The sequence below is a fragment of the Xenia sp. Carnegie-2017 genome, unplaced genomic scaffold, assembly GCF_021976095.1.
Source record: "Xenia sp. Carnegie-2017 unplaced genomic scaffold, XeniaSp_v1 HiC_scaffold_2, whole genome shotgun sequence".
Taxonomy (NCBI): domain Eukaryota; kingdom Metazoa; phylum Cnidaria; class Anthozoa; order Malacalcyonacea; family Xeniidae; genus Xenia; species Xenia sp. Carnegie-2017.
The window spans coordinates 8,322,519-8,350,205 of record NW_025813482.1 but is presented as its reverse complement, the minus strand read 5'-3'; the positions used below and the strand labels follow the sequence as shown (position 1 = coordinate 8,350,205).

The following is a 27,687-nucleotide window of genomic DNA, read 5'->3' as shown; positions in this document are numbered from 1 at the left end:
GAAACGTTTGTAAAGAGAGGCACTTTTATCTCCTTAGTGAGAGAAAATAAAAACAAAATTAAGACTGAATAGAATCGATATGATACAATAGCACACAAAAGTTAATGTACTATCACAATGGGGGGCGTCCATTGGAGATAGGGTGAATTTAGGAAAAGATGTTTCATTAAGGTTTTATTAATGTCTTTATTAGACACTAGGCCTTTATTTGATGGAGGGGGAGATCATTTTAATTTATTATTTTAACAGACGTCTTTTAATTTACATTTTGTAATGCCTTTATTAAAGTATTAAGTTAGAGTCTTCTGTTACAATGGATTTTTAAACATAATGTCGCATTTAAAACGTTTTGTCAAAACCAAAAAAATTGTCGAAAATTTGCAACAGTTTGAATCTCCAACACTGATCTCCGTGAAATGTATGTCATATGACCAATATCACTCCATTAACAGATCGTGTAAGCTCAGTGGAGGAATCAGGAAGTCAGGAAGTGACATTTCTTCTTAAATTTCCCTCGTTGTGCAGTGGTGTGCGAAAGAAGCTTGTTTTCTTTGAAATGATATTGTCACTGGAATTTTTGCTGAATTGAACTGATAATAATTCATAAAACGTATTCAAAAAAAAAAGGAACTCAGTAAGTTAATAAAATATGAGACATGTTGTACTGTGGCTGGAACTTCACAATTCATAGCGGATTTGAAGATAAACAGGGACATCAGCTAAATATTAAATATGGTTGAGTTTCATTTTCCATATTTGATTTTTAATCGTACTTATTCATCGAGAGTCTTGCTTCTTAGATACCCAAAGAAAGAATAATTTATTTTTGCTTACAATAAATATGTGTTAATGAATAATATTTATGTCATATTATAATATTCTTTACTGAAGATATTCAGCTCAGGTTGATATTTTTTTAATCATGTTGTCATAAAAATTAAATCACAATGATATTTTATAATTCACATTCTTTATGTCAAGTAGCTACAAATGAGCAAATATCTGTAATAATTTGTACAAAGTTGAAAGAATGATTTTAATTTACCTATTTTTAAGATAAACAAGAAGCCTGTTAAGCATTCATTCAGTCTACTTAAAAACAATGTTTGGTTCTATTTTCACATTATATAAAACAACATGTTATGTTTGCAAAAACAAAATTTGCAACAATTTAATTTCACATGTAGCAATATATATTATGTCAGTCATGTTCTATTTTATGTACCATTCAAGACATTGGTGCATGTAATGATCCAAGAAAGATTTTATTGGTTCAAGAACTTTGTGTAACTCAAACATGATTTGTGCAATTTTGTGACATGACAGGAAAAAACACATTTTTAAATTCAGGCCTATCTTCAACATCCTGCTGATAATAAGGTTGCTGTTCCTACTTAATAACCGAATACATGTTATATTATTGAAGGAAGTTAAATATAGAAATCATATTTTGAGGATAAATTTATTTACATCTTTAGAAAAATCATTCAAATTCATTATTGAAGAATGGTACAAAAATATTTCCATCACATATTAAATCAAAATCTAGTCACTGATAATTTATAATGTTGATGATTGTTTTATATGTGAAGAAGCTCCCTAAAATTTTCTTGTTTTTTAGGAGAGTTGACAATAACCTTACCTTCAAAATTTCATGAAAATATTGGAATCAGTCATGTTCTATTTTGTTTTGTTGGTTTCTTTAATATTTGTCATCACTGCAGCAATTGAACCATATAATAATTGTGGATGTAAATATTCTGATAATGGAAAACACTATGTAATATCCATGAAAGATGTGAAACCAAAAAACAAATAGTAAGTGTTGTATGTCATCTTTTTGTATGTTAGCACAACCGTGATGATTGTTTAGATGTAAAACATATTTTTGTACTAGCAATGTGAACTATGAACATAGTAATGTCTATATTTTATTGTTTTACATTATTTTAAATTAAAAATACGATCATAATTTTCATTATAAAAAACACATATTACTAGCATGTGTTGAAATATATGAAACAATATATTTATGACCATATGATTATGAATGTAAATTATGTGAAAGTGACAAATCAGATTTTACAAACAGTTAGTGATGATAATATTAGAAATTGGGAAGTGGTTGAAGATGTCATATATGCATGAATAAAATGTTCATCTAACTTTTTTGATGATGAAAGAAAGAATATTTGATAATAAAGTTGCTTTGTTTATGAGGATTTAAAATTTGTAAATAGTTACATCAGCTGTACTTTTCTAAAATTACACAAAGCATGCTTGACTGACACAAAGTTCATCATGCAATTTGACAGCTTTTATTATAATACAAATACAACCGAACGTTGTTCTCTAATATGCATCTTGAACATGGTGTATTATTTTGAATTTAAATGTCTGCTCTGGTTGCCCATACCCCCTTGATTTGGGTTTTCTGCAGGGGTAGATCATTTATCACATACCTGCAATACATAATTCTGTTCTAGAGTTTTGTTTGAGGGAAGGGTTGTGCGCCCCTCCTGCATTACTCCTAGAAAATCCACTCCTGGCTTTCCTAAGTGTTTTCCGTGCTTATGATAAGATGCGTACAGATAACGACAACATTGCTATAAACTGTACTTGTGTAGAAATTGCTATCATTGTCTTTGAAAAAAGGAAAGTTTTATTATAGAAGCAAAGCTGTTTATAAGTTTTTTACCTTAGGAATGTTGTTGCTTTTAAAGAATGCATTGAACTACCCCTCGTTATACGTGAAATATTATATATAACTTAACCTATAGCTGAAATAGTACAGCTAGTGAATAGCTTATTTATTGGCTAGCCTGACTGTTCTAGCTCATCTAGCTACACCAAGGTATGGAGGGAGGATTTAAGCAGTAATATCCAAGTCACCAATTTTTAGTTACACATAATTTTGTCATCATCCAAACATATAAACACTGATTTGCATTGATGGATGATGCTTAAGAACATGAAAACATTTTGATTGGTAAGATTTTATTCTTTGGACAAACATTATCCATAGCAATATTGTGAAAGTATATGAAATTTCTAATTAAACTGCAATAATTTGTTTTGACTAACTACCATCGTTACACATTATATGTACCATAAAAGTCAATTTTACAGAAATCGTATCTTAAAATATGTTGATATATCTGATATATCTTCCTGATTTCTTGAAAAAATTATGAATTTTTCTCTAATGTACATCAAAGAAAACAGTTTTTAACAATGCTTTGTAATATCTTCGTGTTTAGCTTTACACTTGATGGTACCTCTATAGTTTGGACTTACTACTTCAATCCTTGTGACGTGTTTTCAAAAGATAAATGCACTGATGTTATCGTAAGTTTAGAAAAATCTGATTCTTTGTTTGCTTTTCGTCGAAATTTATTATCGTCTTCCTGGTTTCTTTTGTAGATGTGTCAAGAAGGTGGAAAAGAAAGTTTTCCAATAGCAAAAAAGGAAATAAAGAATTGTGATGAATACAAGAACAACAAAACAACGTTGTATTATCAAAAAGTCAAAGGACCAATAGAAACGTATGTAATTCAATTTTAAGAAAATTTGTTTTTGATGAAGTAGTATCTAAAAACTCTTTAAAATTTTTTAAAGATCGCAAATACCATGATGAATGGTAAAAGTAACCTTTCCTCAAAGTTTCACCAATTTTTTCACGTCACGAACCTCATCACCACTACAGTGCTTTCTTAAATAATAAAATAGAGACTTTATCGTGGTGATAAATCTGAAAATCGTTCTAAAGATCGCAATTCAACCAATCACTATGGTATTTGCGATCTTTAGAACGATTTTCAGATTTGTCACCACGACAAAGTCTCTATTTTATTATTTAAAATTTCTTGTACGAACTCTTTTATGAATGTGTATAATTCTTATTTTAAGTACAGCTTATTGTATGTAAACAGGAGTTTAAAATGTGTAAGAGCAGTCACAGAAGAATTTTTTAACAGAATGTAGAAATCTATATCAACAGAGTAAATCTGGCAGTAACATTGCAAAAATCATTTATTTTTCTACATGAAGGATAAAATTGTTCAAGAATAGTTGATGGATTTTCTGCAAACTGTTAGTGTCATTTTAAAAATCACGTTAGTTTGATAAAGTATTTATCGACTGTTGCCTATTTCGTGGATTAAATGATAGAAATACTGGAAATGATTTTTAGCTACGAAAAAGTAACTTGTCAGATGGCAAAACTTGTTTTTAGTATTCAAAAATTGTCAATCCATCATTAATTTATTAGTATTAGGTTGGTAATATTAATTGTACAGCTGTGAATATGTTTGAATTTGGGCCAGGGTCGTTTTTTTATTGCAAAGTTATCGTTTTGTCTCAGTTTTGTCGTTTTTAGCAACCAAGTCCAAGTTACACATAATTCTTATGTTAAACAATTTCTGACAAAATTTAACTTGCTTCAGTGATGCATTGTTTTAAAGCCATTGAGATTTTATCACTTTAATAACGATTCATACCAATGTTGGAAGTATAAAAGCTGATTTTTCCGAATAATAAAACTTGCATTTTTACCTAGGAGGCAGATGAAATTAACATTGGATTGCAACAAGGAGGTTACGAAACCTAAATTTAGCCCAGTTACTGAAAGTCAAAGTTTGGATACCAGTATCTTCGTAAGTATATTTTTACATCATATTATCAGTGGCCAAGCTAAGTCGAACTTTTACTCATACAATTAAAACTTTTCAGCAAAATTATTCTGCATTCTTTCTATGTTATGAAAATTCTGTTTCATGTTTGTGGCTGTAGATCGCCCAGGTTAGAATAGTCCTGAGAAGGACTGTTTTTGTTGTTGTTGACTGACGTTTCGACAACCTTAGCGGTAGTCACCTTCAGAGTCAAATGAGGAGTAAACGTCAGGTTAGCCGTATTTGTTATCTGGTTCTTACGTCATGGTGATGTGTGTACAGGAAATGTGTAGGTGTCAATTGTGTATTGTGAAGTGTGATGTTCTTAATTGATCGTTTGGTTACTAACCTGGACGATCTACATCTACAAACATGTAACGATACTCCCGGGTTCAAACCATTTACTTTAAAATTTTGTTTATTGCGTTATCAATAAACGAAGAAAAAGTTTTTTGTTGTACAGTATACACTGGTAGTAAATAGAACTTCTTCGAGATTTTTTACTACGACTAATTTTATGAATGCGTGAAATGACTTTTTGCGATCAAGAAATTAAATTTCATATTTTAAATTTTTGTAACATTTAGTTGACCCTCCTCTACTCTTTATGATAGGTTTGCACCTGTGAAATATGTTCATCAAGTATTTTCTACAGGGAATTCTTTTCAATTTGTTTGGACCCCGTCTCACAGTTCACTATTTTTTATATTTTTACTCGAAACATTAGTTTTAAATCGTTTTAATATGATCCCTTAGATTCTATAGTGAGTTGAGATCTGGCGACTAATGTAGCCACTGTAATTTATTTTTCCTACAACTAAATCCTTGTTATTCCTGGATCTATGGAAGTAGAGTTAACGTTATTGTAATATCCAGCCGTTACAAATGGTCATGATGTGAGTAGCGGGAATAAGTACATTCTTTAAGATAGAAATGTATCATGGCCTATTAAGTCAACAGTTCACCTTTCCTCAGATTTCTTGCAAAGATTTCATCATTGTCTACACAGAATGATTGAGGATATCCTTAGATTCATTGTACTGTTCTGTCTGCATTTCTTACTTTAAACACACATTTGCATCCAAGCTCCAATTATGTTTTTGTCTGCAGATGGAGGAACAAAATTCCAAGTGTGATTGTTTTCTAATCATGCATGCAACTTCCATTCGTTATTCTTACCATTCCAATCTTCAGCAATGATATCAGTCGTAGGATCTTCACTAAAGTTTTATAAATATTTCATCATCATAACTTTGAGGAGCTCATCTTTGCCGTTGTGGGTCAAGGTTTTCAACTTTTCTCATGAAATTGTCGTCGTGTGTTGTTTTCACAGCATGATTATTCACTACAAAACAATTTCTTGATCATCCCCTATTGCACCTTCGTCTATATTATCTTTTGGATTGAACATTTTGTTTGAGTTGAACAGTTCAAACTCTCTTTGTTTTGAAATATGTGATCTTTACTGCGAGCAAACAACTTGTTTTGGACATTGTGGAGCATTTATCTCTTGCTAATTTTCGGATTTTCAATAAACACGCATTTAAAAACGTCTTGTCGTTTTAGTTATTTTGGCATCAGAAATATGGTGTACTTTGAAAATAAAAGGAACTTTGTGTCTTTCCGGTGGTCTTTTATGTCATCGAGTAAAGTAAATATTTTGATGTTGAATGTATAAAGAGCGGTATTTACTGCCTCAGCCTAAAATTTATTACCCATACCTACAAAACATAACGTGGATCGAATGATATATTGGCGCTCATTGGACTGAAAATATCACAATGAATTATTTCAAACATGATCGAAACTTTACTTTATAACACAAGCTTCGCATTAATCAGTCAAATCACCATTCTTTTCCCAGTATTTACAAACTTCTACAATCACCATTGTTTGAAGACAACAATTAGTGTACAGCCAATATATAACTTCTCCATAAGAAAAAAATTACTCATCATCTACCAAAATCAATCTACATTGTTGTTTGACCTCTATATAAAATGATAGACTATTTTTTCAAATTTCATTATTGCCTGGGTTGCTCCCAAATTTATTATCCATCCACATCTCGTCTGACTTCCACTTGTACGTATAAAGGTCCTTTTTGTGACATGTTCTACTTAAATTTTTACTTGAATTTCTGGGGTTATTATTCTTACGTTGTGTACAATCTTTCGCAAAATGTCCTCACTTCCTACACGCATGTCGGATTCCTCATGTTATATTGTTCATTTGATTTCTTTTTTCTCCCTTTAAACGATCAATGTATTGCATTAGTATCTTCAACTTTATTTGAATCAGCAACATAATATATTATCATTCCTTTCACCTTCTGAAAGGTCAGCAAATTCGTACTTTGCCAATACATACCTGTGTTAAACGCCAGATTTTTATAATTTAATCATGAAAGCTTACAAACACCAAAATAGATCTTCGAGGTATATCTTCCACTGTTTGCCTACCTGTGTTCTTCGTACAAATATCTTGAATATTGTGGTGCACTTACTAAAATTCCATGCCAGTTAATGTCAGAAGTAAATCAGTTACACAAATTGAAAGAAAAATTGCTGTTCAACATAAAAATGTAAATTAATTTCTGATCTAGTTTAGTTAGTGGTGTTTATCATATTTTATGACTGTAAACTTTTTTACATGTTCACACTTATTAAACTGTAAACAGTTAACATTATTATGCCGTTTAGCTTTGTTGCTTGAATGCCAAAAAGTATAAAATATACATGTTTTAATCTATTTTTATATTTTTTATGTATAGGAACTGACAATTACTGCCAAAGCAGTTTGTCCAAAAGAGATTTCGTCCAAAAGTACTACTAGTCATAACTTGAGTGCTGGAAGTGTACTTGTTATTATGTGAGTACGTAGGTATTTTTACACTAATAAATTGAAAATGTTGTTCTTCTTTGTAATATAATTAGTCAGAATGCAAAGTCTAAAAAACTGTTGTTGTTTGAAAGCTTGCACTTTCTTTTCGAACTCGTTTTCCCTCAATGACCGCTGTCTTGGTGTGCCCCTAGCACGCGTAAAAGCGATGTAGGCAATACACGTAGATGTTACACCATAAACAACAAGAAAACAACTGTTTTTTTAGACTGTAGCTTGTGATGAGTTTTATTGAAATGTTTTTATTTGCCATTAAATCAATGGATGTTTCCCTCATACATAAATCAAAATCAAATGTAAGTTAATGAAGAAATGAAATAAATGTATGAAACATTTTATGGTTGATTAAAATTACAAATCTAAATGTCGTTTTGTTTTTGAAACATTGCAAGGTAATATGCTGTTCTTGATAAGCATTTTTTCCTTATAGTTTTATCACGTTGATTGTGGTTTATTTTGTGGCTGGTATATTATTTATGAAGTATAAAAGAGGAGCCACTGGAAAAGAAGTTATACGAAACATTGAATTCTAATCTTCCCTTCCTGGATTAATAAAGGTAGTGATACTACCAGTTTTTGATACAGATATTTTTGATACGCTCTTGACATCGCAGCTGTTCATATACCAAGCTTGAGTTTTCTTTTGAGTTGTGGTTATCTAGCATGTTGCATGATGGGTAAACGAAATTGATTTTTGCGAGGAACATGAAAATGAGACCGAGATTCAATTATTGTTACTAGTGATGGGCGATACCGCTAGTATCGATTCGATACGATACCGATTACTTTTTCTTAAAAGTATCGAGGTATCGATTACTAAAGCGATTACTTTCTCCAATTTCGAAAATAAACGTCTGAGTCACTTGATAAATATCTGATAATGGAATTGGCAAAGTTTGGCCTTATATACTTCAACAATACGACGAAATTTTTATTTTTCTTGTCTTAAATTACAAACTGTCGTAACATTATTAGGAGTAACGATAAATTTTCAGAAGCTGTATAAATTCGAATTGAAAAAATTTGTTACATGTTATTATTCTGAAGGCGAGATCTCGAAGTGTATTGATTAGTAAAAGTGAATAAAATATTAAAATAATAAAACAGAAAAAAAACAACTTGTTTGTCAAAACCAATAAGGAAAAGAAAGACAAACTTACATAATAATGAAATTTTAAAAGTAATCGAAGTCTTTTTTCGATACCACGCTGTATCGACTACTTCCGGATTAGGCTCGGTATCAGGCGGTATCGATACCAAGTAATCGGTAATCGCCCATCACTAATTGTTACTTACGGTTATCAATAATGTATCTAGTCAGCGATGCACGACCTTGTTGAGACAAAATTACTTTACAAAATTATATTACAAAAAGAGCATGTGAAATTCTTACAAAGCAAGTCTAACTTTAAAAGCAATAAAATTCTTATGAAACATGTTATGTTAAGTGGATTGTGTGTATTTTGCACAGCTTTCAAAGACACAGACTACCTGTTATCAGTTTTATCTTAGATTTTTGGTCTTTCGACGACAAATGAGAAATTCATATTTCGAAGCAAGTTCTCCCTTTTATGTTTTATATAATACAGCGTTACGTATACAAAACATGTCTTGGAACGTCCACAATGCATTTTAACACATTAATAACCAAATTTTGCCAACGGTTTTGAAAAAAATTAAACATTTAGGCTAGCATTCTATTTCCAAGTTAGTAGTTTTTTGCAAAACAATCCGTCACGCAAATAAAAAGTCCACGCGAGATACACGCGAAGCGGCAAATCAGCTTATAAGTGGCTTCAGACAAGTCTAGGCAGTGTATATTGTGAGTTAGCCTTCCAGTTGTTGTAGAGTTCATTGGTTTCAGACAATGAACTCTAATATCTTTATCTTTGAATGCTGTGCAAAATACACACAATCCACTTAATATAACATTTTTCATAACAATTTTATTGCTTTTAAAGTCAGACTTGCTTTGTAAGAATTTCACATGCTCTTTTTGTAATGTGTGAAAGTGATGATTTGAAATTTTGAAGTGTGGGTGATTGTTGGTTCTTGTCATTTACTTTTCCCACTTCTTAAAAACTGGTGGAATATTTGACATGCATCAATATTTGTGTATTGAGCATTTTATTAGCAAATGTACATATAATTGTACATACAATAAGTGTACATACAATATTAGCAAGTGTACAATAATAGCCAAGTGTACAACATGACAAGTATTGCTGATATAACCAGCTCTACATAAATGCAAAAAAGCAACCCTCATCCTCAGTGGTTTGAACCAGGGTTTTGAAATGATTATAAAGCAAGCAAAGCTATATCATGTATCAAAATTTTATAGTACATCATATTGATTTTAAAATTAGTTTTTTCTTGTAATACAGATGATGATAAATGTATATGTAATGTATTATATGTTAGAATGTGTGTTTAAAATGTTTGGTCATATTTGTGAAAATATATGATGGTTCTATAATATTAGACTAATAATCTTTTTCATACTTGTATTACATTACAATTTTTACTTTAGTGTTTCAAAAGTTATGAATATGGAGTGTCATTTGTGTTTTTGTCTTTTTTTAAGTGGGTATTGACCCTTTTTTAATATTGTCTCTTTAATGGTGCAACTAATAATAACACAATATGGCATAACAGTTTTTTAAAACAAACTCAAAATATTTTTTTGCTAACTTTTTGAAATATTGTGCAAAGTGTTTTTCTTTTTGTTTACGCTCTGAACTTTCAAAAAGGACTGGGGCGAGCTAATTTTGCTCGGAAACACAAAAATTACCAAAAAACAGCGTTTTTTCCTCTCACAGCTTCATTTTCAAAGATTCAAACAATATTATAAGGATAGACAAGTATGTTTTACATCCTTTTAATGAAAAAAAACGAGGGGTGTCAGTTTTGTACTCAAGTTATAAGGCATGTTTTCACGTGCCAAAACAAAGTTCGCTTTTCATCCTTCAAAAAAGAAGCTTAAACATGTACAAATGTCGTTCAAACATTGTTTAAGGTTTTTAGACATTAAGCTGGCTCGAAGAGCACTGTTTTGTCCATTGGCCGCCATTTTTTGGCGTCAGGTCCCAGTCCACTTAGCTGCTCCAGTTATTATAGAAATCAATGGTCTGGACACGGCATTGAATTAAAATATACTGGAATGATAACTCGGGGGAAACTTGAAGCCAATTTTTTCTTAGTCTTTTGGTTTTTTATGTTAAAAAGACAGCTCGCACCTGTGAAGTATTGATACACCAAATAGCAACAACTTGCTCCAAGTTTGCGTAAAATCTTCATGATTGTGTTCATTGGGATCATTTCGGTCATGTCATATGACCAATATCACTCCATTAACAGATCGTGTAAGCTCAGTGGAGGAAACAGGAAGTCAGGAAGTGACATTTCTTCTAAAATTTCCCTCGTTGTGCAGTGGTGTGCGAAAGAAGCTTGTTTTCTTTGAAATGATATTGTCACTGGAATTTTTGCTGAATTGAACTGATAATAATTCATAAAACGTATTCAAAAAAAAAAGGGAATTCAGTAAGTTAAAAAAATATGAGACATGTTGTACTGTGGCTGGAACTTCACAATTCATACCGTATTTGAAGATCATCAGGGACATCAGCTAAATATTAAATATAGTTGAGTTTCATTTTCCATAATTGATTTTTAATCGTACTTATTCATCGAGAGTCTTGCTTGTTAGATACCCAAAGAAAGAATAATTTATTTTTGCTGACGTTAAATATGTGTGAATGAATAATATGTAATATTGTAATATTCTTTAATGAAGGTATTCAGCTCAGGTGGATATTTTTTTAATCATGTTGTCATAAAAATTAAATCACAATGATATTTTATAATTCACATTCTTTATGTCAAGTAGCTACAAATGAGCAAATATCTGTAATAATTTGTACAAAGTTGAAAGAATGATTTTAATTTACCTATTTTTAAGATAAACAAGAAGCCTGTTAGGCATTCATTCAGTCTACTTAAAAACAATGTTTGGTTCTATTTTCACATTATATAAAACAACATGTTATGTTTGCAAAAACAAAATTTGCAACAATGTAATTTCACATGTAGCAATATATATTATGTCAGTCATGTTCTATTTTATGTACCATTCATGACATTGGTGCATGAAATGATCCAAGAAAGATTTTATTGGTTCAAGAACTTTGTGTAACTCAAACATGATTTGTGCAATTTTGTGACATGACAGGAAAAAAACACATTTTTGAACTCAGGCTTATCTTCAACATCCTGCTGAAGTTAAGACTGCTGTTCCTACTTAATAACCGAATAACATGTTATATTATTGAAGGAAGTTAAATGTAGAAATCATATCTTGAGGATAAATTTATTTAAATCTTTAGAAAATTCATTTAAATTCATTATTTAAGAATGGTACAAAAATATTTCCATCACACATTAAATCAAAATCTTGTCACTGATAATTTATAATGTTGATGATTGTTTTATATGTGAAGAAGCTCCCTAAAATTTTCTTGTTTTTTAGGAGAGTTGACAATAACCTTATCTTCAAAATTTCATGAAAATATTGGAATCAGTCATGTTCTATTTTGTTTTGTTGGTTTCTTTAATATTTGTCATCACTGCAGCAATTGAACCATATAATAATTGTGGATGTAAATATTCTGATAATGGAAAACACTATGTAATATCCATGAAAGATGTGAAACCAAAACAAATAGTAAGTGTTGTATGTCATTTTTTGTATGTTAGCACAACCGTGATGATGATTTAGATGTAAAAGGTATTTTTGTACTAGCAATGTGAACTATGAACATAGTAATAGCTATATTTTGTTGTTTTACATTATTTTAAATTAAAAATACTATCATAATTTTCATTATAAAAAACACATAGTACTAGCATGTGTTGAAATATATGAAACAATATATTTATGACCATATGATTATGAATGTAAATTATGTGAAAGTGACAAATCAGATTTTACAAACAGTTAGTGATGATAATATTAGAAATTGGGAAGTGGTTGAAGATGTCATATATGCATGAATAAAATGTTCATCTAACTTTTTTGATGATGAAAGAAAGGATCTTTGAGAATAAGGTTGCTTTATTTTGAGGATTTAAAATTTGTAAATAGTTACATCAACTGTACTTTTCTAAAATTACACAAAGCATGCATGACTGACACAAAGTTCATTGTGCAATTTGACAGCTTTTATAATAATGCAAATACAACCGAGCGCTGTTCTTTAATATGCATCTTGAACATGGTGTATACTGGTGAGTACTTAAGAATATGAAAACAACATGGTGTATTATTTTGAATTTAAATGTCTGCTCTGGTTGCCCATACCCCCTTAGTTTGGGTTTTCTGCAGGTGTAGATCACTGCTCATTTATCACATATCTGCAATACATAATACTGTTCTAAATTTTTTTTGAGGAAGGGTTGTGCACCCCCCTGCATTACCCCTGGAAATCCATCCCTGGTTTTCCTAGGGATTCTCCTTGCTTATGCTAAGATGCATACAGATAATGACAATATCGCTATCTATAAACTGTACTTGTGTAGTGTAGAAATTGCTATCATCGTCTTTGAAAAAAGGAAAGTTTTTTTATAGAAGCAAAGCTGTTTTATACGTTTTTTACCTTAGGAATGTTGTTGCTTTTAAAGAATGCATTGAACTACCCCTTGTTATACATGAAATATTATATATAACTTAACCTATATCTGAGCTAGTACAGCTAGTGAATAGTTTATTTATTGTCTACCCTGACTGTTCCAGCTCATCTAGCTACACCAAGGTATGGAGGGAGGATTTAAGCAGTAATATCCAAGTCACCAATTTTTAGTTACACATAATTTTGTCATCATCCAAACATATAAACACTGATTAGCACTGATGGATGATGCTTAAAAACATGAAAACAATTTGGTTGGTAAGATTTTATTCTTTGGACAAACCTTATCCATAGCAATATTGTGAAAGTATATGAAATTTCTAATTAAACTGCAATAATTTGTTTTGACTAACTACTGTCGCTACACATTATATGTCCCATAAAAGTCAAATTTACAGAAATCGTATCTTAAAATATGTTGATATAACTGATATATTGTCCAGATTTCTTGAAAAAATTGTGAATTTTTTCTAATGTACATCAAAGAAAACAGTTTTTAACAATGTTTTGTAATATCTTCGTGTTTAGCTTTACACTTGCTCATTCCTCTATAATTTGGACTTACTACTTCAATCCTTGTGATGTGTTTTCAAAAGATACCTGCACTGATGTTATCGTAAGTTTAGAAAAATCCGATTCTTTGATTGCTTTTCGTCGCAATTTATTATCGTCTTCCTGGTTTCTTTTGTAGATGTGTCAAGAAGGTGGAAAACAAAGTTTTCCAATAGCAAAAAAGGAAATAAAGAATTGTAGTGAATACAAGAACAGCAAAACAACGTTGTATTATAAAAAAGTCAAAGGAAAAACAACATCGTATGTAATTCAATTTTAAGAAAATTTGTTTTTGATGAAGTAGTATCTAAAAACTCTTTAAAATTTTTTAAAGATCGCAAATACCATGATAAATGGTAAAAGTAACCTTTCCTTTAAGTTTCACTAATTTTTTCACGTCACGAACCTCATCACCACTACAGCGCTTTCTTAAATAATAAAATAGGGACTTTATCGTGGTGATAAATCTGAAAATTGTTCTAAAGATCGCAATTCAACCAATCACTATGGTATTTGCGATCTTTAGAACGATTTTCAGATTTGTCACCACGACAAAGTCTCTATTTTATTATTTAAAGTTTTTTGTATGAACTCTTTTATGAATGTGTATAATTCTTATTTTAAGTACAGCTTATTGTATGTAAACAGGAGTTTAAAATGTGTAAGAGCAGTCACAGAAGAATTTTTTAACAGAATGTAGAAATCTATATCAACAGAGTAAATCTGGCAGTAACATTGCAAAAATCATTTATTTTTCTACATGAAGGATAAAATTGTTCAAGAATAGTTGATGGATTTTCTGCAAACTGTTAGTGTCATTTTAAAAATCACATTAGTTTGATAAAGTATTTATCGACTGTTGCCTATTTCGTGGATTAAATGATAGAAATACTGGAAATGATTTTTAGCTACGAAAAAGTAACTTGTCAGATGGCAAAACTTGTTTTTAGTATTCAAAAATTGTCAATCCATCATTAATTTATTAGTATTAGGTTGGTAATATTAATTGTACAGCTGTGAATATGTTTGAATTTGGGCCAGGGTCGTTTTTTTATTGCAAAGTTATCGTTTTGTCTCAGTTTTGTCGTTTTTAGCAACCAAGTCCAAGTTACACATAATTCTTATGTTAAACAATTTCTGACAAAATTTAACTTGCTTCAGTGATGCATTGTTTTAAAGCCATTGAGATTTTATCACTTTAATAACGATTCATACCAATGTTGGAAGTATAAAAGCTGATTTTTCCGAATAATAAAACTTGCATTTTTACCTAGGAGGCAGATGAAATTAACATTGGATTGCAACAAGGAGGTTACGAAACCTAAATTTAGCCCAGTTACTGAAAGTCAAAGTTCGGGTACCAGTATCTTCGTAAGTATATTTTTACATCATATTATCAGTGGCCAAGCTAAGTCGAACTTTTACTCATACAATTAAAACTTTTCAGCAAAATTATTCTGCATTCTTTCTATGTTATGAAAATTCTGTTTCATGTTTGTGGCTGTAGATCGCCCAGGTTAGTATAGTCCTGAGAAGGACTGTTTTTGTTGTTGTTGACTGACGTTTCGACAACCTTAGCGGTAGTCATCTTCAGAGTCAAATGAGAAGTAAACGTCAGGTTAGCCGTATTTGTTATCTGGTTCTTACGTCATGGTGATGTGTGTACAGGAAATGTGTAGGTGTCAATTGTGTATTGTGAAGTGTGATGTTCTTAATTGATCGTTTGGTTACTAACCTGGACGATCTACATCTACAAACATGTAACGATACTCCCGGGTTCAAACCATTTACTTTAAAATTTTGTTTATTGCGTTATCAATAAACGAAGAAAAAGTTTTTTGTTGTACAGTATACACTGGTAGTAAATAGAACTTCTTCGAGATTTTTTACTACGACTAATTTTATGAATGCGTGAAGTGTATTTTTGCAAACAAGAAATTAAATTTCATATTTTAAATTTTTGTAACATTTGGTTGACCCTCCTCTACTCTTTATGATAGGTTTGCACCTGTGAAATATGTTCATCAAGTATTTTCTAGGGAATTCTTTTCAATTTGTTTGGACCCCGTCTCACAGTTCACTATTTTTTATATTTTTACTCGAAACATTAGTTTTAAATCGTTTTAATATGATCCCATAGATTCTATAGTGAGTTGAGATCTGGCGACTAATGTAGCCACTGTAATTTATTTTTCCTACAACTAAGTGTTTGTTATTCCTGGATCTATGGAAGTAGAGTTAACGTTATTGTAATATCCAGCCGTTACAAATGGTCATGATGAGAGTAGTGGGAATAAGTACATTCTTTAAGATAGAAATGTATCATGGCCTATTAAGTCAACAGTTCACCTTTCCTCGGATTTCTTGCAAAGATTTCACCATTGTCTACACGGAATGATTGAGGATATCCTTAGAATCATTGTACTGTTCTGTCTGCATTTCTTACTTTAAACACACATTTGCATCCAAGCTCCAATTATGTTTTTGTCTGCAGATGGAGGAACAAAATTCCAAGTGTGATTGTTTTCTAATCATGCATGCAACTTCCATTCTTCGTTATTCTTACCATTCCAATCTTCAGCAATGATATCAGTTGTAGGATCTTCACTACAGTTTTATAAATATTTCATCATCATAACTTTGAGGAGCTCATCTTTGCCGTTGTGGGTCAAGGTTTTCAACTTTTCTCATGAAATTGTCGTCGTGTGTTGTTTTCACAGCATGATTATTCACTACAAAACAATTTCTTGATCATCCCCTATTGCACCTTCGTCTATATTATCTTTTGGATTGAACATTTTGTTTGAGTTGAACAGTTCAAACTCTCTTTGTTTTGAAATATGTGATCTTTACTGCGAGCAAACAACTTGTTTTGGACATTGTGGAGCATTTATCTCTTGCTAATTTTCGGATTTTCAATAAACACGCATTTAAAAACGTCTTGTCGTTTTAGTTATTTTGGCATCAGAAATATGGTGTACTTTGAAAATAAAAGGGAACTTTGTGTCTTTCCGGTGGTCTTTTATGTCATCGAGTAAAGTAAATATTTTGATGTTGAATGTATAAAGAGCGGTATTTACTGCCTCAGCCTAAAATTTATTACCCATACCTACAAAACATAACGTGGATCGAATGATATATTGGCGCTCATTGGACTGAAAATATCACAATGAATTATTTCAAACATGATCGAAACTTTACTTTATAACACAAGCTTCGCATTAATCAGTCAAATCACCATTCTTTTCCCAGTATTTACAAACTTCTACAATCACCATTGTTTGAAGACAACAATTAGTGTACAGCCAATATATAACTTCTCCATAAGAAAAAAATTACTCATCATCTACCAAAATCAATCTACATTGTTGTTTGACCTCTATATAAAATGATAGACTATTTTTTCAAATGTCATTATTGCCTGGGTTGCTCCCAAATTTATTATCCATCCACATCTCGTCTGACTTCCACTTGTACGTATAAAGGTCCTTTTTTGTGAGATGTTCTACTTAAATTTTTACTTGAATTTCTGGGGTTATTATTCTTACATTGTGTACAATCTTTCGCAAAATGTCCTCACTTCTTACAGGCATGTCGGATTCCTCATATTGTATTTTTCATTTGATTTCTTTTTTCTCCCTTTAAACGATCAATGTATTGCATTAGTATCTTCAACTTTATTTCAATCAGCAACATAATTTATTATCATTCCTTTCACCTTCTGAAATGTCAGCAAATTCGTACTTTGCCAATACATACCTGTGTTAAACGCCAGATTTTTATAATTTAATCATGAAAGCTTACAAACACCAAAATAGATCTTCGAGGTATATCTTCCACTGTTTGCCTACCTGTGTTCTTCGTACAAATATCCTGAATATTGTGGTGCACTTACTAAAATTCCATGCCAGTTAATGTCAGAAGTAAATCAGTTACACAAATTGAAAGAAAAATTGCTGTTCAACATAAAAATGTTTTTCTTATCTAGTTTAGTTAGTGGTGTTTATCATATTTTATCATTGCAAATTTTTTACATGTTCACACTTATTAAACTGTAAACAGTTAAGATTATTATACCGTTTAGCTTTGTTGCTTGAATGCCAAAAAGTGTAAAATATACATGTTTTAATCTATTTTTATATTTTTTATGTATAGGAACTGACAATTACTGCCAAAGCAGTTTGTCCAAATGAGATTTCGTCCAAAAGTACTACTAGTCATAACTTGAGTGCTGGAAGTGTACTTGTTATTATGTGAGTACGTAGGTATTTTTATACAAATAAATTGAAAATGTTGTTCTTCTTTGTAATATAAATAAGTCAGAACGCAAAGTTGAAAAAACTGTTGTTGTTTGAAAGCTTGCACTTTCTTTTCGAACTCGTTTTTCCTCAATGACCGCTGTCTTGGTGTGCCCCTAGCATGCGTAAAAGCAATGTAGGCAATACACGTAGATGTTACACCATAAACAACAAGAAAACAACTGTTTTTTTAACTGTAGCTTTTGATGAGTTTTATTGAAATGTTCTTATTTGCCATTAAATCAATGGATGTTTCCCTAATACATAAATCAAAATCAAATGTAAGTTAATGAAGAAATGTATGAAACATTTTATGGTTGATTCAAAATACAAATCTAAATATCGTTTTATTTTTGAAACATTGCAAGGTAATATGCTGTTCTTGATAAGCATTTTTTCTTATAGTTTTTTCACGTTGATTGTGGTTTATTTTGTGGCTGGTATATTATTTATGAAGTATAAAAGAGGAGCCACTGGAAAAGAAGTTATACCAAACATTGAATTCTGGTCTTCCCTTCCTGGATTAATAAAGGTAGTGATACTACCAGTTTTTGATATAGATATTTTTGATACGCTCTTGACATCGCAGCTGTTCATATACCAAGCTTGAGTTTTATATTGAGATGTGATTATCTATCTTAAGAATGCGACTGAGATTCATTTATTGTTACCTACGGTTATCAATAATGTATCTAGTCGGCGGTGCATGACCTTGTCGAGACTAAATTACCATGCAGAGTATAAAATTGTTCTTAAATAACAACCATATTTAGAGTGAGAATTGTATTACCGAGAAGGACTTTTAAAATAGCTTGCGCACTGAAATGACAAAACTGAAGAGCAATTGGAACACATAGTGTTAAAATATGGCGCATGTTGTTCAAGCTAACAGAGTTTCTGGAAATTTGTCTTAAGCGTACATGAACTAATTAAAGCTAAAACCCCCCTTACCCACCCCGCTTCCTACGCCTAGGATGAGGATTACAATAAAATGACATTTGTAAACGAAAAATTCAACATTACCCGCGACTCGAAAGCTAAGCAATCGCCTATGCATAAGCGAATTTTTATAAAACTTTGTTAGCTTGAACAACTTATGCTATAATTTAATCCTGTGTGTTTCAATTGTTTTTACGTGGCTGTGTCATTTTCGTGCGTAAGCTATTTCGAACGGGCTTCTCGGTAACACATTTTTTACTATAAAAATGTTTATTATTTGCAACAATTTTATTGTCAGATTAACCATTGGAAGTCCTTCCAACTAACTATTGCCATCAAAAGTTTTGGCAAATCTTACGTGCTCAAATCTTACGTGCTCAAATCTTGCGTGCTCTCTTAGGGCCTGTTCATATGAGCCCGGGTAGCCGGGATTCAGCGAAGCGTTTATTCATTTTAGCAAATGGAAAAGATTAACTCCTTCACAACAAAAAACTTATTTAAGCAATTTCTCTATGTTCGGAATTTGCAAATTCACAAAACCTTTAAAATGAAAACAAATAATTTGGCCAGATTTGAAAATTACAACTAAAATGACTCATGACTTATAAGAAAGGTTGTAAGTTTTGTGTTTAAAGTTTTTACTCCTTTCAATACCTCAAAATCATTTCACGCCTCGCTGAATCCCGGTTAGCTGGGCTCATGTGAACAGCCCCTTAGTTTTGTTTTCCAACTGTTCAGTTTTTTTGATATACCCTTTAGATCATTATGGTTTGGTCAGTTTAACAGTTAAATGTGAACAATTACTTCAGTTCAACAATCATAATGTAGATAGAAATGATATAAAGTTGAGCTAATTTGGAAAATTTCTATTTACCTCACATTAAAACCTTGTGCATTGACTCAATTTAGGCTTCTTGAAAAGTATGATTGCTGTATTTTCGAAAATGTTTTCTTGTTATTTAGGATGGTTGCATTTTCTTTGCGAACAAAACGAAATCGTTTTTTGGTAGATGCTGTAATAGAGAAGGATACAATGAAATTTGAAGAAGCAGATTTAGTCTTGTTAACAAGATTTTTCCTCCTTCATAGCCAATCATAGTTATATCTGCAATATTTTTTTACTATTTTATGCATCGATTGATTAATTTAATTCAATAATGAAAAATTTTACACTTTGTCATTTTTAAATTCTTTAGCAAATTATGGACGATTAAAACGAAATCTTATGAAAGCTTTGAATTTTATTTCTTCTGCAATCCATTAGACTAAACATATCACTGTAAAACTATCGCAATGTAAACATATGTACTTAAAACTTTACCTCAGCACACGCTTCTATATGAGTCAATTTATGAAGTTGGAGACATGACTGTATAGACACCGTTTTGTACATTATTCACATGTCATGTTTTTCATTATGAATTAAAAAGTTTTCGCAATAAAACCTTGATTTTCAAGTTGTTCCAAATTGTTATAACGATTTTGACAGTTGGAGGTTCTAGAATATTTTATTTTTTGTAAAGATCATCACATTCAAAAGTATCAAACGTTTTAATCCCTTTCCGAGGCATTGTTTTGTAAAATATATTTGATAAAATCTAGCTTCGTTTCAGGTCCAATAATGCCATATAATAATCTTTTAAATAACCTCGCTTTCTCGGTCTTTACTCAGAAATATCGGACCTATAACATAAGAAGAGCAGCTACGAACTTAGCAACCCGCGATTTGAATAAACGTAACGTTTCTCAGTTGAACCTGAGGTTTTGCTTGTCAAACGTGTGACGTTTGAAACGTAAACAAACGGGAAAAATTCAATAGATAAGTTCCAACACGAACCACTACCCGTTAGCCTCGTTTCATGCGAGGGCCGAAAAGCCATGACGCCATCTCGCCAACAGCTATTTGTTTGACTAATAATAATGAAAATAAGCTTTTTATAAAATTTGTGCAATATCATTTTTTTTATGTATTTTATGCTGACATTGTCGGGAGCGAACAATCATATCAGTAGAAGCTACTACCACGTTATGAACACGAAAATTTACATGGTTTAATAAATAATAGCTAATGTAATGTTATATTTTAATATCGCCTGTGGCGCTTCCAAGAAAAACAAAGAATTTCCAAGTAAAATTCGTCGCATGTGTTCGCTTTTTTTACTTTCTGCTGTCGTTACACAGAAAACGTTTTATTAGCAATGGATTTTAACAATTTCTTCGAATTCAAATGCTTGCTATGCATCCTGCTTTCTTCTGTTATACATTTTAGTGATGCTACAAAGTTTGATTGCATCAAAACTGACGAATGTTCTTGTAAAATTAATTCCTCCACTAAACAAGAAATATCATTATGGAATATGAAAGGGTAAGTGCGATATAATTTATAAAGTTTTCGTTAATTGCCAACACATATTCAATTGCTTAGATGCCTATCTATTTATACAACGTTTATGTAGCTTATTTTAATCTTATCATCATTAATACTAATGTGCTCGACGCGCGGAGAAAATTATATCGTTTTTTCCCAAAGAATAACTTATTAATATTTACTGGGTGTAATCATTCTAAAGGTAGTTATCTGAACATGAGTTAAATTAATATGAAACTAAATTTTCTCAGCTGTTTTTTATTAACTTGAATAATTTGTAATAACGACTACTGTGCTCTTGAATAATTTTCTTTTTTAGTGTATTACATCAGTGGTTTGCTTTTATATAGTAGCTAGTACTTAGAAAAATATTTTTTCAAAAACAAGAATTGGCGTAATTTTTTACCAGTACTGTATTGTGGCTACCCTGCACTCAGCAGTAGTTTCGTAAAAAGATAATGCATGTATTGGGCTGGAAATAAAGCTATTTATAAATAACGCATTTCACTATATAAATACTCACTACGTGTTGTCGTTGCCATTAACTTGCTTATTTGTCCACTCCTGAACCATTTTATGCAATTTCTTTTTTCAATTCCATTTGCTGAATGAATGTTCTTTACTTATTTTTTTGCAATATAGAAATATTCACGAGCAATTGTGTTTAATTTGGCAATTATTTGTTAAGTTTTTGGTTTGAGATTTTTTAAATATTAGAATGTATATGCATTATGTAACATTTGTTTTTTAGAAAAATTGGGGAAAATTAACAAAATCTCTCGATATTTATATTTTATCCATATTTTGAAAGATGTTTTCTTTAATTTATTTACAGTGAAAGCGACATTGAAGGCGCAACGCTTTATTTTAAAATTGATCTTTGTAATCATTTTGATAAAAACACGAATGCGTCAAATGGAGGATGCAAAAATGCGACGGTAAAATGTTTTTAATCTTTTGAGAAAAATTTACCAAAGTTTGTAAACTTTCAAAGTGTTACAGGTTTGCCAGTATTCAAAGTCGAATACAAGCTTAACATTCGAAATTGGAAAATTTGGTACCGCAAAATTTGGGAAATACGACAATGAATCAAAGTCTATCGATGTTAAATATCATGGTGTAAAACAAGGCAATAGTATAAGGTTTGCGGTTAATATTTTGATATTTTGAAACAATTGCATTGGAACGTAAACTCGGAAATTTAATTGTAGAAAATGAGCAGGGGCGCCACAATTGGCGGCGGGGCAGCCATTTTGAAAGGGTGCCTATTTTTACATTACGTTTGTGTAAAATGTTTGCTAATTTGTAATTCAAAAACATATGAAAACAATACACTTCCATGAAAGTGTGAAAGCGTGCATTAGTTTTCCCTTACACCTTTAGTGTTTATACAATTATGCAACCTTAGCCATTAAATTTTATAAGGCTTGTAGCTACTTTAAGTAGCATTTTATATTAAACTGATAAAAGAAATTTAGTATTTTAATAATGATAACTTTTAAATGGTTTTGTTAGAGATGTAATGTAATATGTTTGTTGAGAGTTCTCTTTTGTCATCTTTATTCAAACGATGCAAAATAGTTTCTTCGTTTCCCATTGGCCTGTGTAAAATCTTGAGGAATGATAATGGTACAGACGTCATCAATCCTGTTTTTATGGATTGTGCTAAACATTTTAGACTGTCATTAGACATAGTTGAACGTATCCATGATTTTATCCGACGTATAACACTGAAACCTCTCTCTGCTGTTGCTAACACAAAGCGCACAGCGTTGTAAAAGGAGAACAACTTGTCAATTTGGGGTTAGGTTTCCTTTAAAGCTTGGTTTCATGGCTTGTACATCACAAATAGTGAAAACCTTGGTGACTTTCTTTAAAGGAGTTTTTGACTCGTTGTTATATAAGCTTTATATATACAGGAAGTTTCACAATCTCGCTTTTCAGCTCATCCAAGTCGATTACTTCGGACAGACCACCCAGCTTGTTCAAAGGCTGATCAGCATTGGAAAACTCCTTATTTGCTGCAGTCAATAAGCAGCTTTCAATTTTTCAAGACATTAAAGTCATCATGGTCGAAGTGAGTCTTGATAGCTTCTTCAGCCAAGTCCAATATTTCGTAAAACTGGCGTCGTAATTCATGTTTCTCCTGTAACATTTCTTGTGTAACTGGATTTCTGGAATTGGCTATATAATCAGTCATAAAAAAAGGCATAGTTCTTTTTCTTTTTGTTCTTGGTTGGTCACTTTGTTGAAGTTGGTCCTCTTCATCTTGTTGAAATCTTGTCATGTTCTCTGCTTTTGCAAATAGACGTTCGAACTCTTCAGATGATCGGAGCTCTCCTAACCGTATGTAATGTTTGTCGATGCTTGTCCTGGCTTGTTCTGCCGTCAGGTCTGCCCTATGGAGGTGTTTAAAGTTATTCTCGAGAAGGAACGCATACTCGTTCATTGAAACCACATTAAACATGTCAGAAACGGACTTAAGTTTTCGTAGCAGCCCTTTCGATTTTTCCCGACATTGTGGAGTAACACTCACATCTGTAGACAAAGTTTCCAACGTTTCTTGCAGCTCTTGGTTCTTTTGATAATGGCATCTGCTGCAGCTCCTTTTGTGGTCAACCTAGTTCTTGAAAGGTTCTTTAGCTTAAGGTTACTTTCTCCATGAATCGTAGTCTCCTTGGACTCCTTCAAAAATTCTTTCTGGATATTTTGAAAAAGTAAAACCCTCTTTGGGCTAACACCAGCGAGGACATACAAGTTTTCGCATAAATCTTAGGCTTCAGCAAGCATTTTCGAAAGCGACGAAACATGTTTGAATACCAGCTCGTTTTAGTTGGCAAAGCAGTGAATATAAAGCGCATGTTTACAAACTTCATCTTTTATTAGCACCGCCAACCGTTTCATTGCTGAAGCTCCATCAAATGCCATACCAGTCATTCATTGAGGATTCAAATTGCAACGCATCAAAATATCTTTAAAATACTTTAAAAGGGTTTCAGATGATAAGCCCTCGTCACATGGCATGATGCCAATAAAATCTTCTAAAACGTCGGAGTTTTCAGTACAATGGCGAACAAAAAAAGATAATTGTCCAGTTTTCGAAATGTCTCTTGATTCATCACAAATGATGGCATAAAATTAACTCCCATCTACTTCATTTATAAGACTTCTTCTTGCACTCAGCACCAATCTTTCTACTTGTTGAACTAAAATATCGTGAGACATGTATCGATTTTCTTTTAAAAGAAGATTTAATCCTTCATGATCGATGGTTTTGTCTTCGTTAAATTGAATTATGTTCGAATCTTATTCTGTATGACTCCGAATTGCTACACCTTGTCTAAGAAGTTGTTTTAATGTATTCAAATGGGCTACCAAACCTTGTCGCCTCAGACGTTGCTGCTCTTTTACATGGCTACTTATTTGCAAATCAAATGCAGGCTGGTATTTCTTTTTGGTAGCATTCTTGTGGTTAACGCTTTGGTCGTGATCTGTTAGACGTTCTACGCTTTTCTTCCAGTTACAGAAACCAGTGGCAGATGGAGTGAAGATGAATGGTGAATATCGTGTGCTTTCCTGTATTCTGTACACGTTTCACAAAATGCTGTTAGCTTCTTGCGGTGATATGAAAGCCATTTGTATTTTTTGAGCCGATCGGACTGGAAAAACCTCCTTTATTCTTACTTCAAAGCTTTTTGCCATCGTTGAAGTCGCTCATTACTTTGATCCATGGATCAACATTCGCTGTTGATGTTTCACGACCCAGGTCACAGTCAGTGCTACTAGTTGATGGGGTGGCATCTTCTCTTTCTAATGTTTCGGCATCTTCTCTTTCGTGTGTCGACTTTCCATCAATTTCTTGAATATCTTGAGAATGAAAAAAATGATGCTATTTTGGCTTGACCACTCGCATCAGATAAAAGTCAAAAAATCTGTAAGTGGGGAACTTGCATATCGGGAATTAAGATATACATCTACTATTTGTTCAAAATGTGAAAAGAGGCAACCATCTGCCCCGCGCTGCTGCTCGGGCTCCGGCGCCGAGAAAAACGTCAATTAGCTTATATTATTTGCAAAAATGATTATAACTGCCTCTTCAAGCATGAAAATTTCATATTCAGTAATGTTTATATTTTCTATTTTTGTATTTACAGATCAATAACTATTAAATTAACCTGCAACGAAAATTTCACAAAAACAGACTTCGATCAGGTCAAAACATCCCTTTTTCATCCTACAAAATTTGTAAGTATCAAAATTTCTAAAATTGTTAATTTTACCACTAAGTTGTCTTCCTTTTGGCTGAATTGATTTTTGTATGCAGAGGACAACACAAATTACACAATAACTATTCGGTTATCGGCTGTAAGTTGTCAAAGGTGCAAAATTTTCTTATTTGTAAACTTTGGTGATTTTCCTAAATGACTTCGTTAGTGATATACGAGGTTTTTATCGTTATTGGATAGTTTTTGCACGTCCACACGTTTGTGATAAATTTGATAACGCTGATAATATTTGAAAGTGTGCTCTTAAGTATACAACGGTGCAAGATTTGCAGACACAACACCCACACAAACAAGACGCACTGACGCAGCGCTAAATAAAAGAGTTTCTCCATCAAAATAAAGAAATAGAGTGTTTCGTTGCCGATACATCGCTTATATTTTTATTTTTGTCTTCCCACTGTCCTCACAGAAAAATGTTGTTGCGTTTTCAAAAGTTTACATTGTGCATCTGGGCGTTACATTCTGAATGTGTATAGATTGAACTCTTAACGTAAAAATATTTTTATGTTTTTATGTTTATCCAGATATGGGTAGTTAATCAGCTTATAGAATGACGTGAATTATTTTAGAGGACTGAAATCACGAATAAAGCCGCATGTCCTATAACTATCCCTATTAATCCTACGCCTACGTCATCTCCTCGTGTTGGGTCAAATAATGGAGGATTGAAAACAATTTATTACGTTCTTATTGGGTTTGCCGGGTAAGTTTAGTTTTAATGGTAATCCTGAAAGATGAAATATAATAGATTGGCTTTTGATGTAAATTAATAAACGATAAATATTGGAAAATGATAAACATTTCAGCCTTAATCTGTTCTCCCTGTCAGAGTCTCTGTAATTATGTACTGTGTTATACAATATACTTTTGTTCAAGTACAATTTTGTTTGAATAAGTATTGCTCCGTCAAATCAAGTAAAATTTAGTCAATATTTTTAAATTTCTCTACCACACAAATATGACCCAATATCTTTCTGGTAGAGAGCCAATCAGAAGGAAAATTAGCTGACATCAACTTAGCTGTAAAAAACATGTGGTCTTTCATTCAGAATTATTGAGCGTTCATCTTAGCTAAACGATAAGTCTTGAAATCACGCAAATTGTGAACGTAAGAATTTATTCAACGTATTGTCATGTATTAATAAATGTTTGTGTTAAAAATGTTGAGTTAAAGTATCCAAGAATTAAGACCAAGTGTGCAATCACTGTTTAAATTCCAATCTTTAATACTCTTTTTTGCTGAAAGTAACAGTTTTTCACCTACAAATCAGCTTTATTTGAACAACACTTCCTAAACTCCTTTTTAGTTTAAGGTATTCTTGCAGATGTCTTTTGTTTCTCGGTCATCTTAGGTTAGTTGTTGCTGTTTGTGTCGTATGTGCTGTTGCTTACAAGATCCACACAAAACAAAAAGGACGTCCTCTCCTCCAAGATGACGAAAATGAAGATTATGGAGCTGTCCCAAATGTTCGTGTTCAGGTGAAAAATGGTTGATCTTGTAATTTATGTTGCATGCCATATGAAACATCAGAGAAAGCATAGCTAAGTTATACTATTTAACTTTATTTTCATCAATTCTTTTTGATTAAACGAATTTTGATATCTTTACATTTATAGAATGTCAGTAACGCGTCCAAGTCTGATGCAATTTAATTCTTTGATAAAATGTCTCAAGAAAATTATCACTTTTAATGACAGATCGTTCTAGTATAGTTTTTACTGTTATAATGAATAACATATAAAGTATATGATTAAATATTTCTCTATAGTAAATCGATAGCAACTATTCCTATAAAGTGCCTGCATTTATAGCTTTGAGAAATATTACAATGTGATTTTTGAGTTAAAAAATTCAGTACTACAATAATATTGATTTGCAACTCCTGAGTCGATGCTTACGTCACATGTATTTTGAGTATTTTTACCAAACCAATTCATCTAGTTAGAAAAAGTCGACACACGTCAAATCAACTCTGGTTTGTTTTC

The 27,687-nt window shown here is 31.8% G+C and overlaps 2 protein-coding genes across 10 annotated transcripts; both read left to right on the top strand.

Annotated features, from left to right (window-relative positions):
• Positions 1-495: 495 nt before the first annotated feature.
• On the top strand, positions 496-20,278 carry LOC124439983. Of its 9 annotated transcripts, none has more exons than XR_006946519.1 (15): positions 497-634; positions 1,622-1,818; positions 3,261-3,348; positions 3,424-3,545; positions 4,559-4,655; positions 7,444-7,541; positions 8,002-8,128; positions 10,932-11,215; positions 12,100-12,294; positions 13,787-13,874; positions 13,950-14,071; positions 15,085-15,181; positions 17,966-18,063; positions 18,514-18,640; positions 20,011-20,278. XR_006946519.1 is itself a non-coding variant. In XM_046990290.1 (8 exons), exons 2-7 carry the CDS (start codon positions 1,655-1,657, stop codon positions 8,102-8,104), a joined length of 672 nt encoding a protein of 223 aa, XP_046846246.1. In that variant the 5' UTR covers positions 501-634; positions 1,622-1,654; the 3' UTR covers positions 8,105-8,128; positions 10,932-11,459. The 9 variants fall into 9 exon arrangements, 1 of the variants encoding a protein (XP_046846246.1); XR_006946517.1 differs by having other exon boundaries at positions 498-634; positions 10,932-11,114; XR_006946518.1 differs by having other exon boundaries at positions 498-634; positions 7,444-7,545; positions 10,932-11,114.
• Positions 20,279-21,154: 876 nt separating this feature from the next.
• Positions 21,155-27,588, top strand: LOC124439981. Its single transcript, XM_046990289.1, has 7 exons — positions 21,155-21,412; positions 22,251-22,353; positions 22,418-22,557; positions 25,570-25,660; positions 26,271-26,404; positions 27,054-27,180; positions 27,319-27,588. Exons 1-7 carry the CDS (start codon positions 21,246-21,248, stop codon positions 27,352-27,354), a joined length of 798 nt encoding a protein of 265 aa, XP_046846245.1. The 5' UTR covers positions 21,155-21,245; the 3' UTR covers positions 27,355-27,588.
• The last annotated feature ends 99 nt before the right edge of the window (positions 27,589-27,687 follow it).

Excerpts from the sequence above, each read along its gene's own strand:
- LOC124439983 (XM_046990290.1), top strand. The coding sequence starts at position 1,655 with ATGAAAATATTGGAATCAGTCATGTTCTATTTTGTTTTGTTGGTTTCT. Across the intron at positions 3,349-3,423 it reads ATAAATGCACTGATGTTATC|ATGTGTCAAGAAGGTGGAAA; the intron begins GTAAGTTTAGAA and ends TTTCTTTTGTAG. Across the intron at positions 4,656-7,443 it reads GTTTGGATACCAGTATCTTC|GAACTGACAATTACTGCCAA; the intron begins GTAAGTATATTT and ends TTTTATGTATAG.
- LOC124439981 (XM_046990289.1), top strand. The coding sequence starts at position 21,246 with ATGGATTTTAACAATTTCTTCGAATTCAAATGCTTGCTATGCATCCTG. Across the intron at positions 25,661-26,270 it reads TTTTTCATCCTACAAAATTT|AGGACTGAAATCACGAATAA; the intron begins GTAAGTATCAAA and ends GAATTATTTTAG. Across the intron at positions 26,405-27,053 it reads GTTCTTATTGGGTTTGCCGG|GTTAGTTGTTGCTGTTTGTG; the intron begins GTAAGTTTAGTT and ends CGGTCATCTTAG.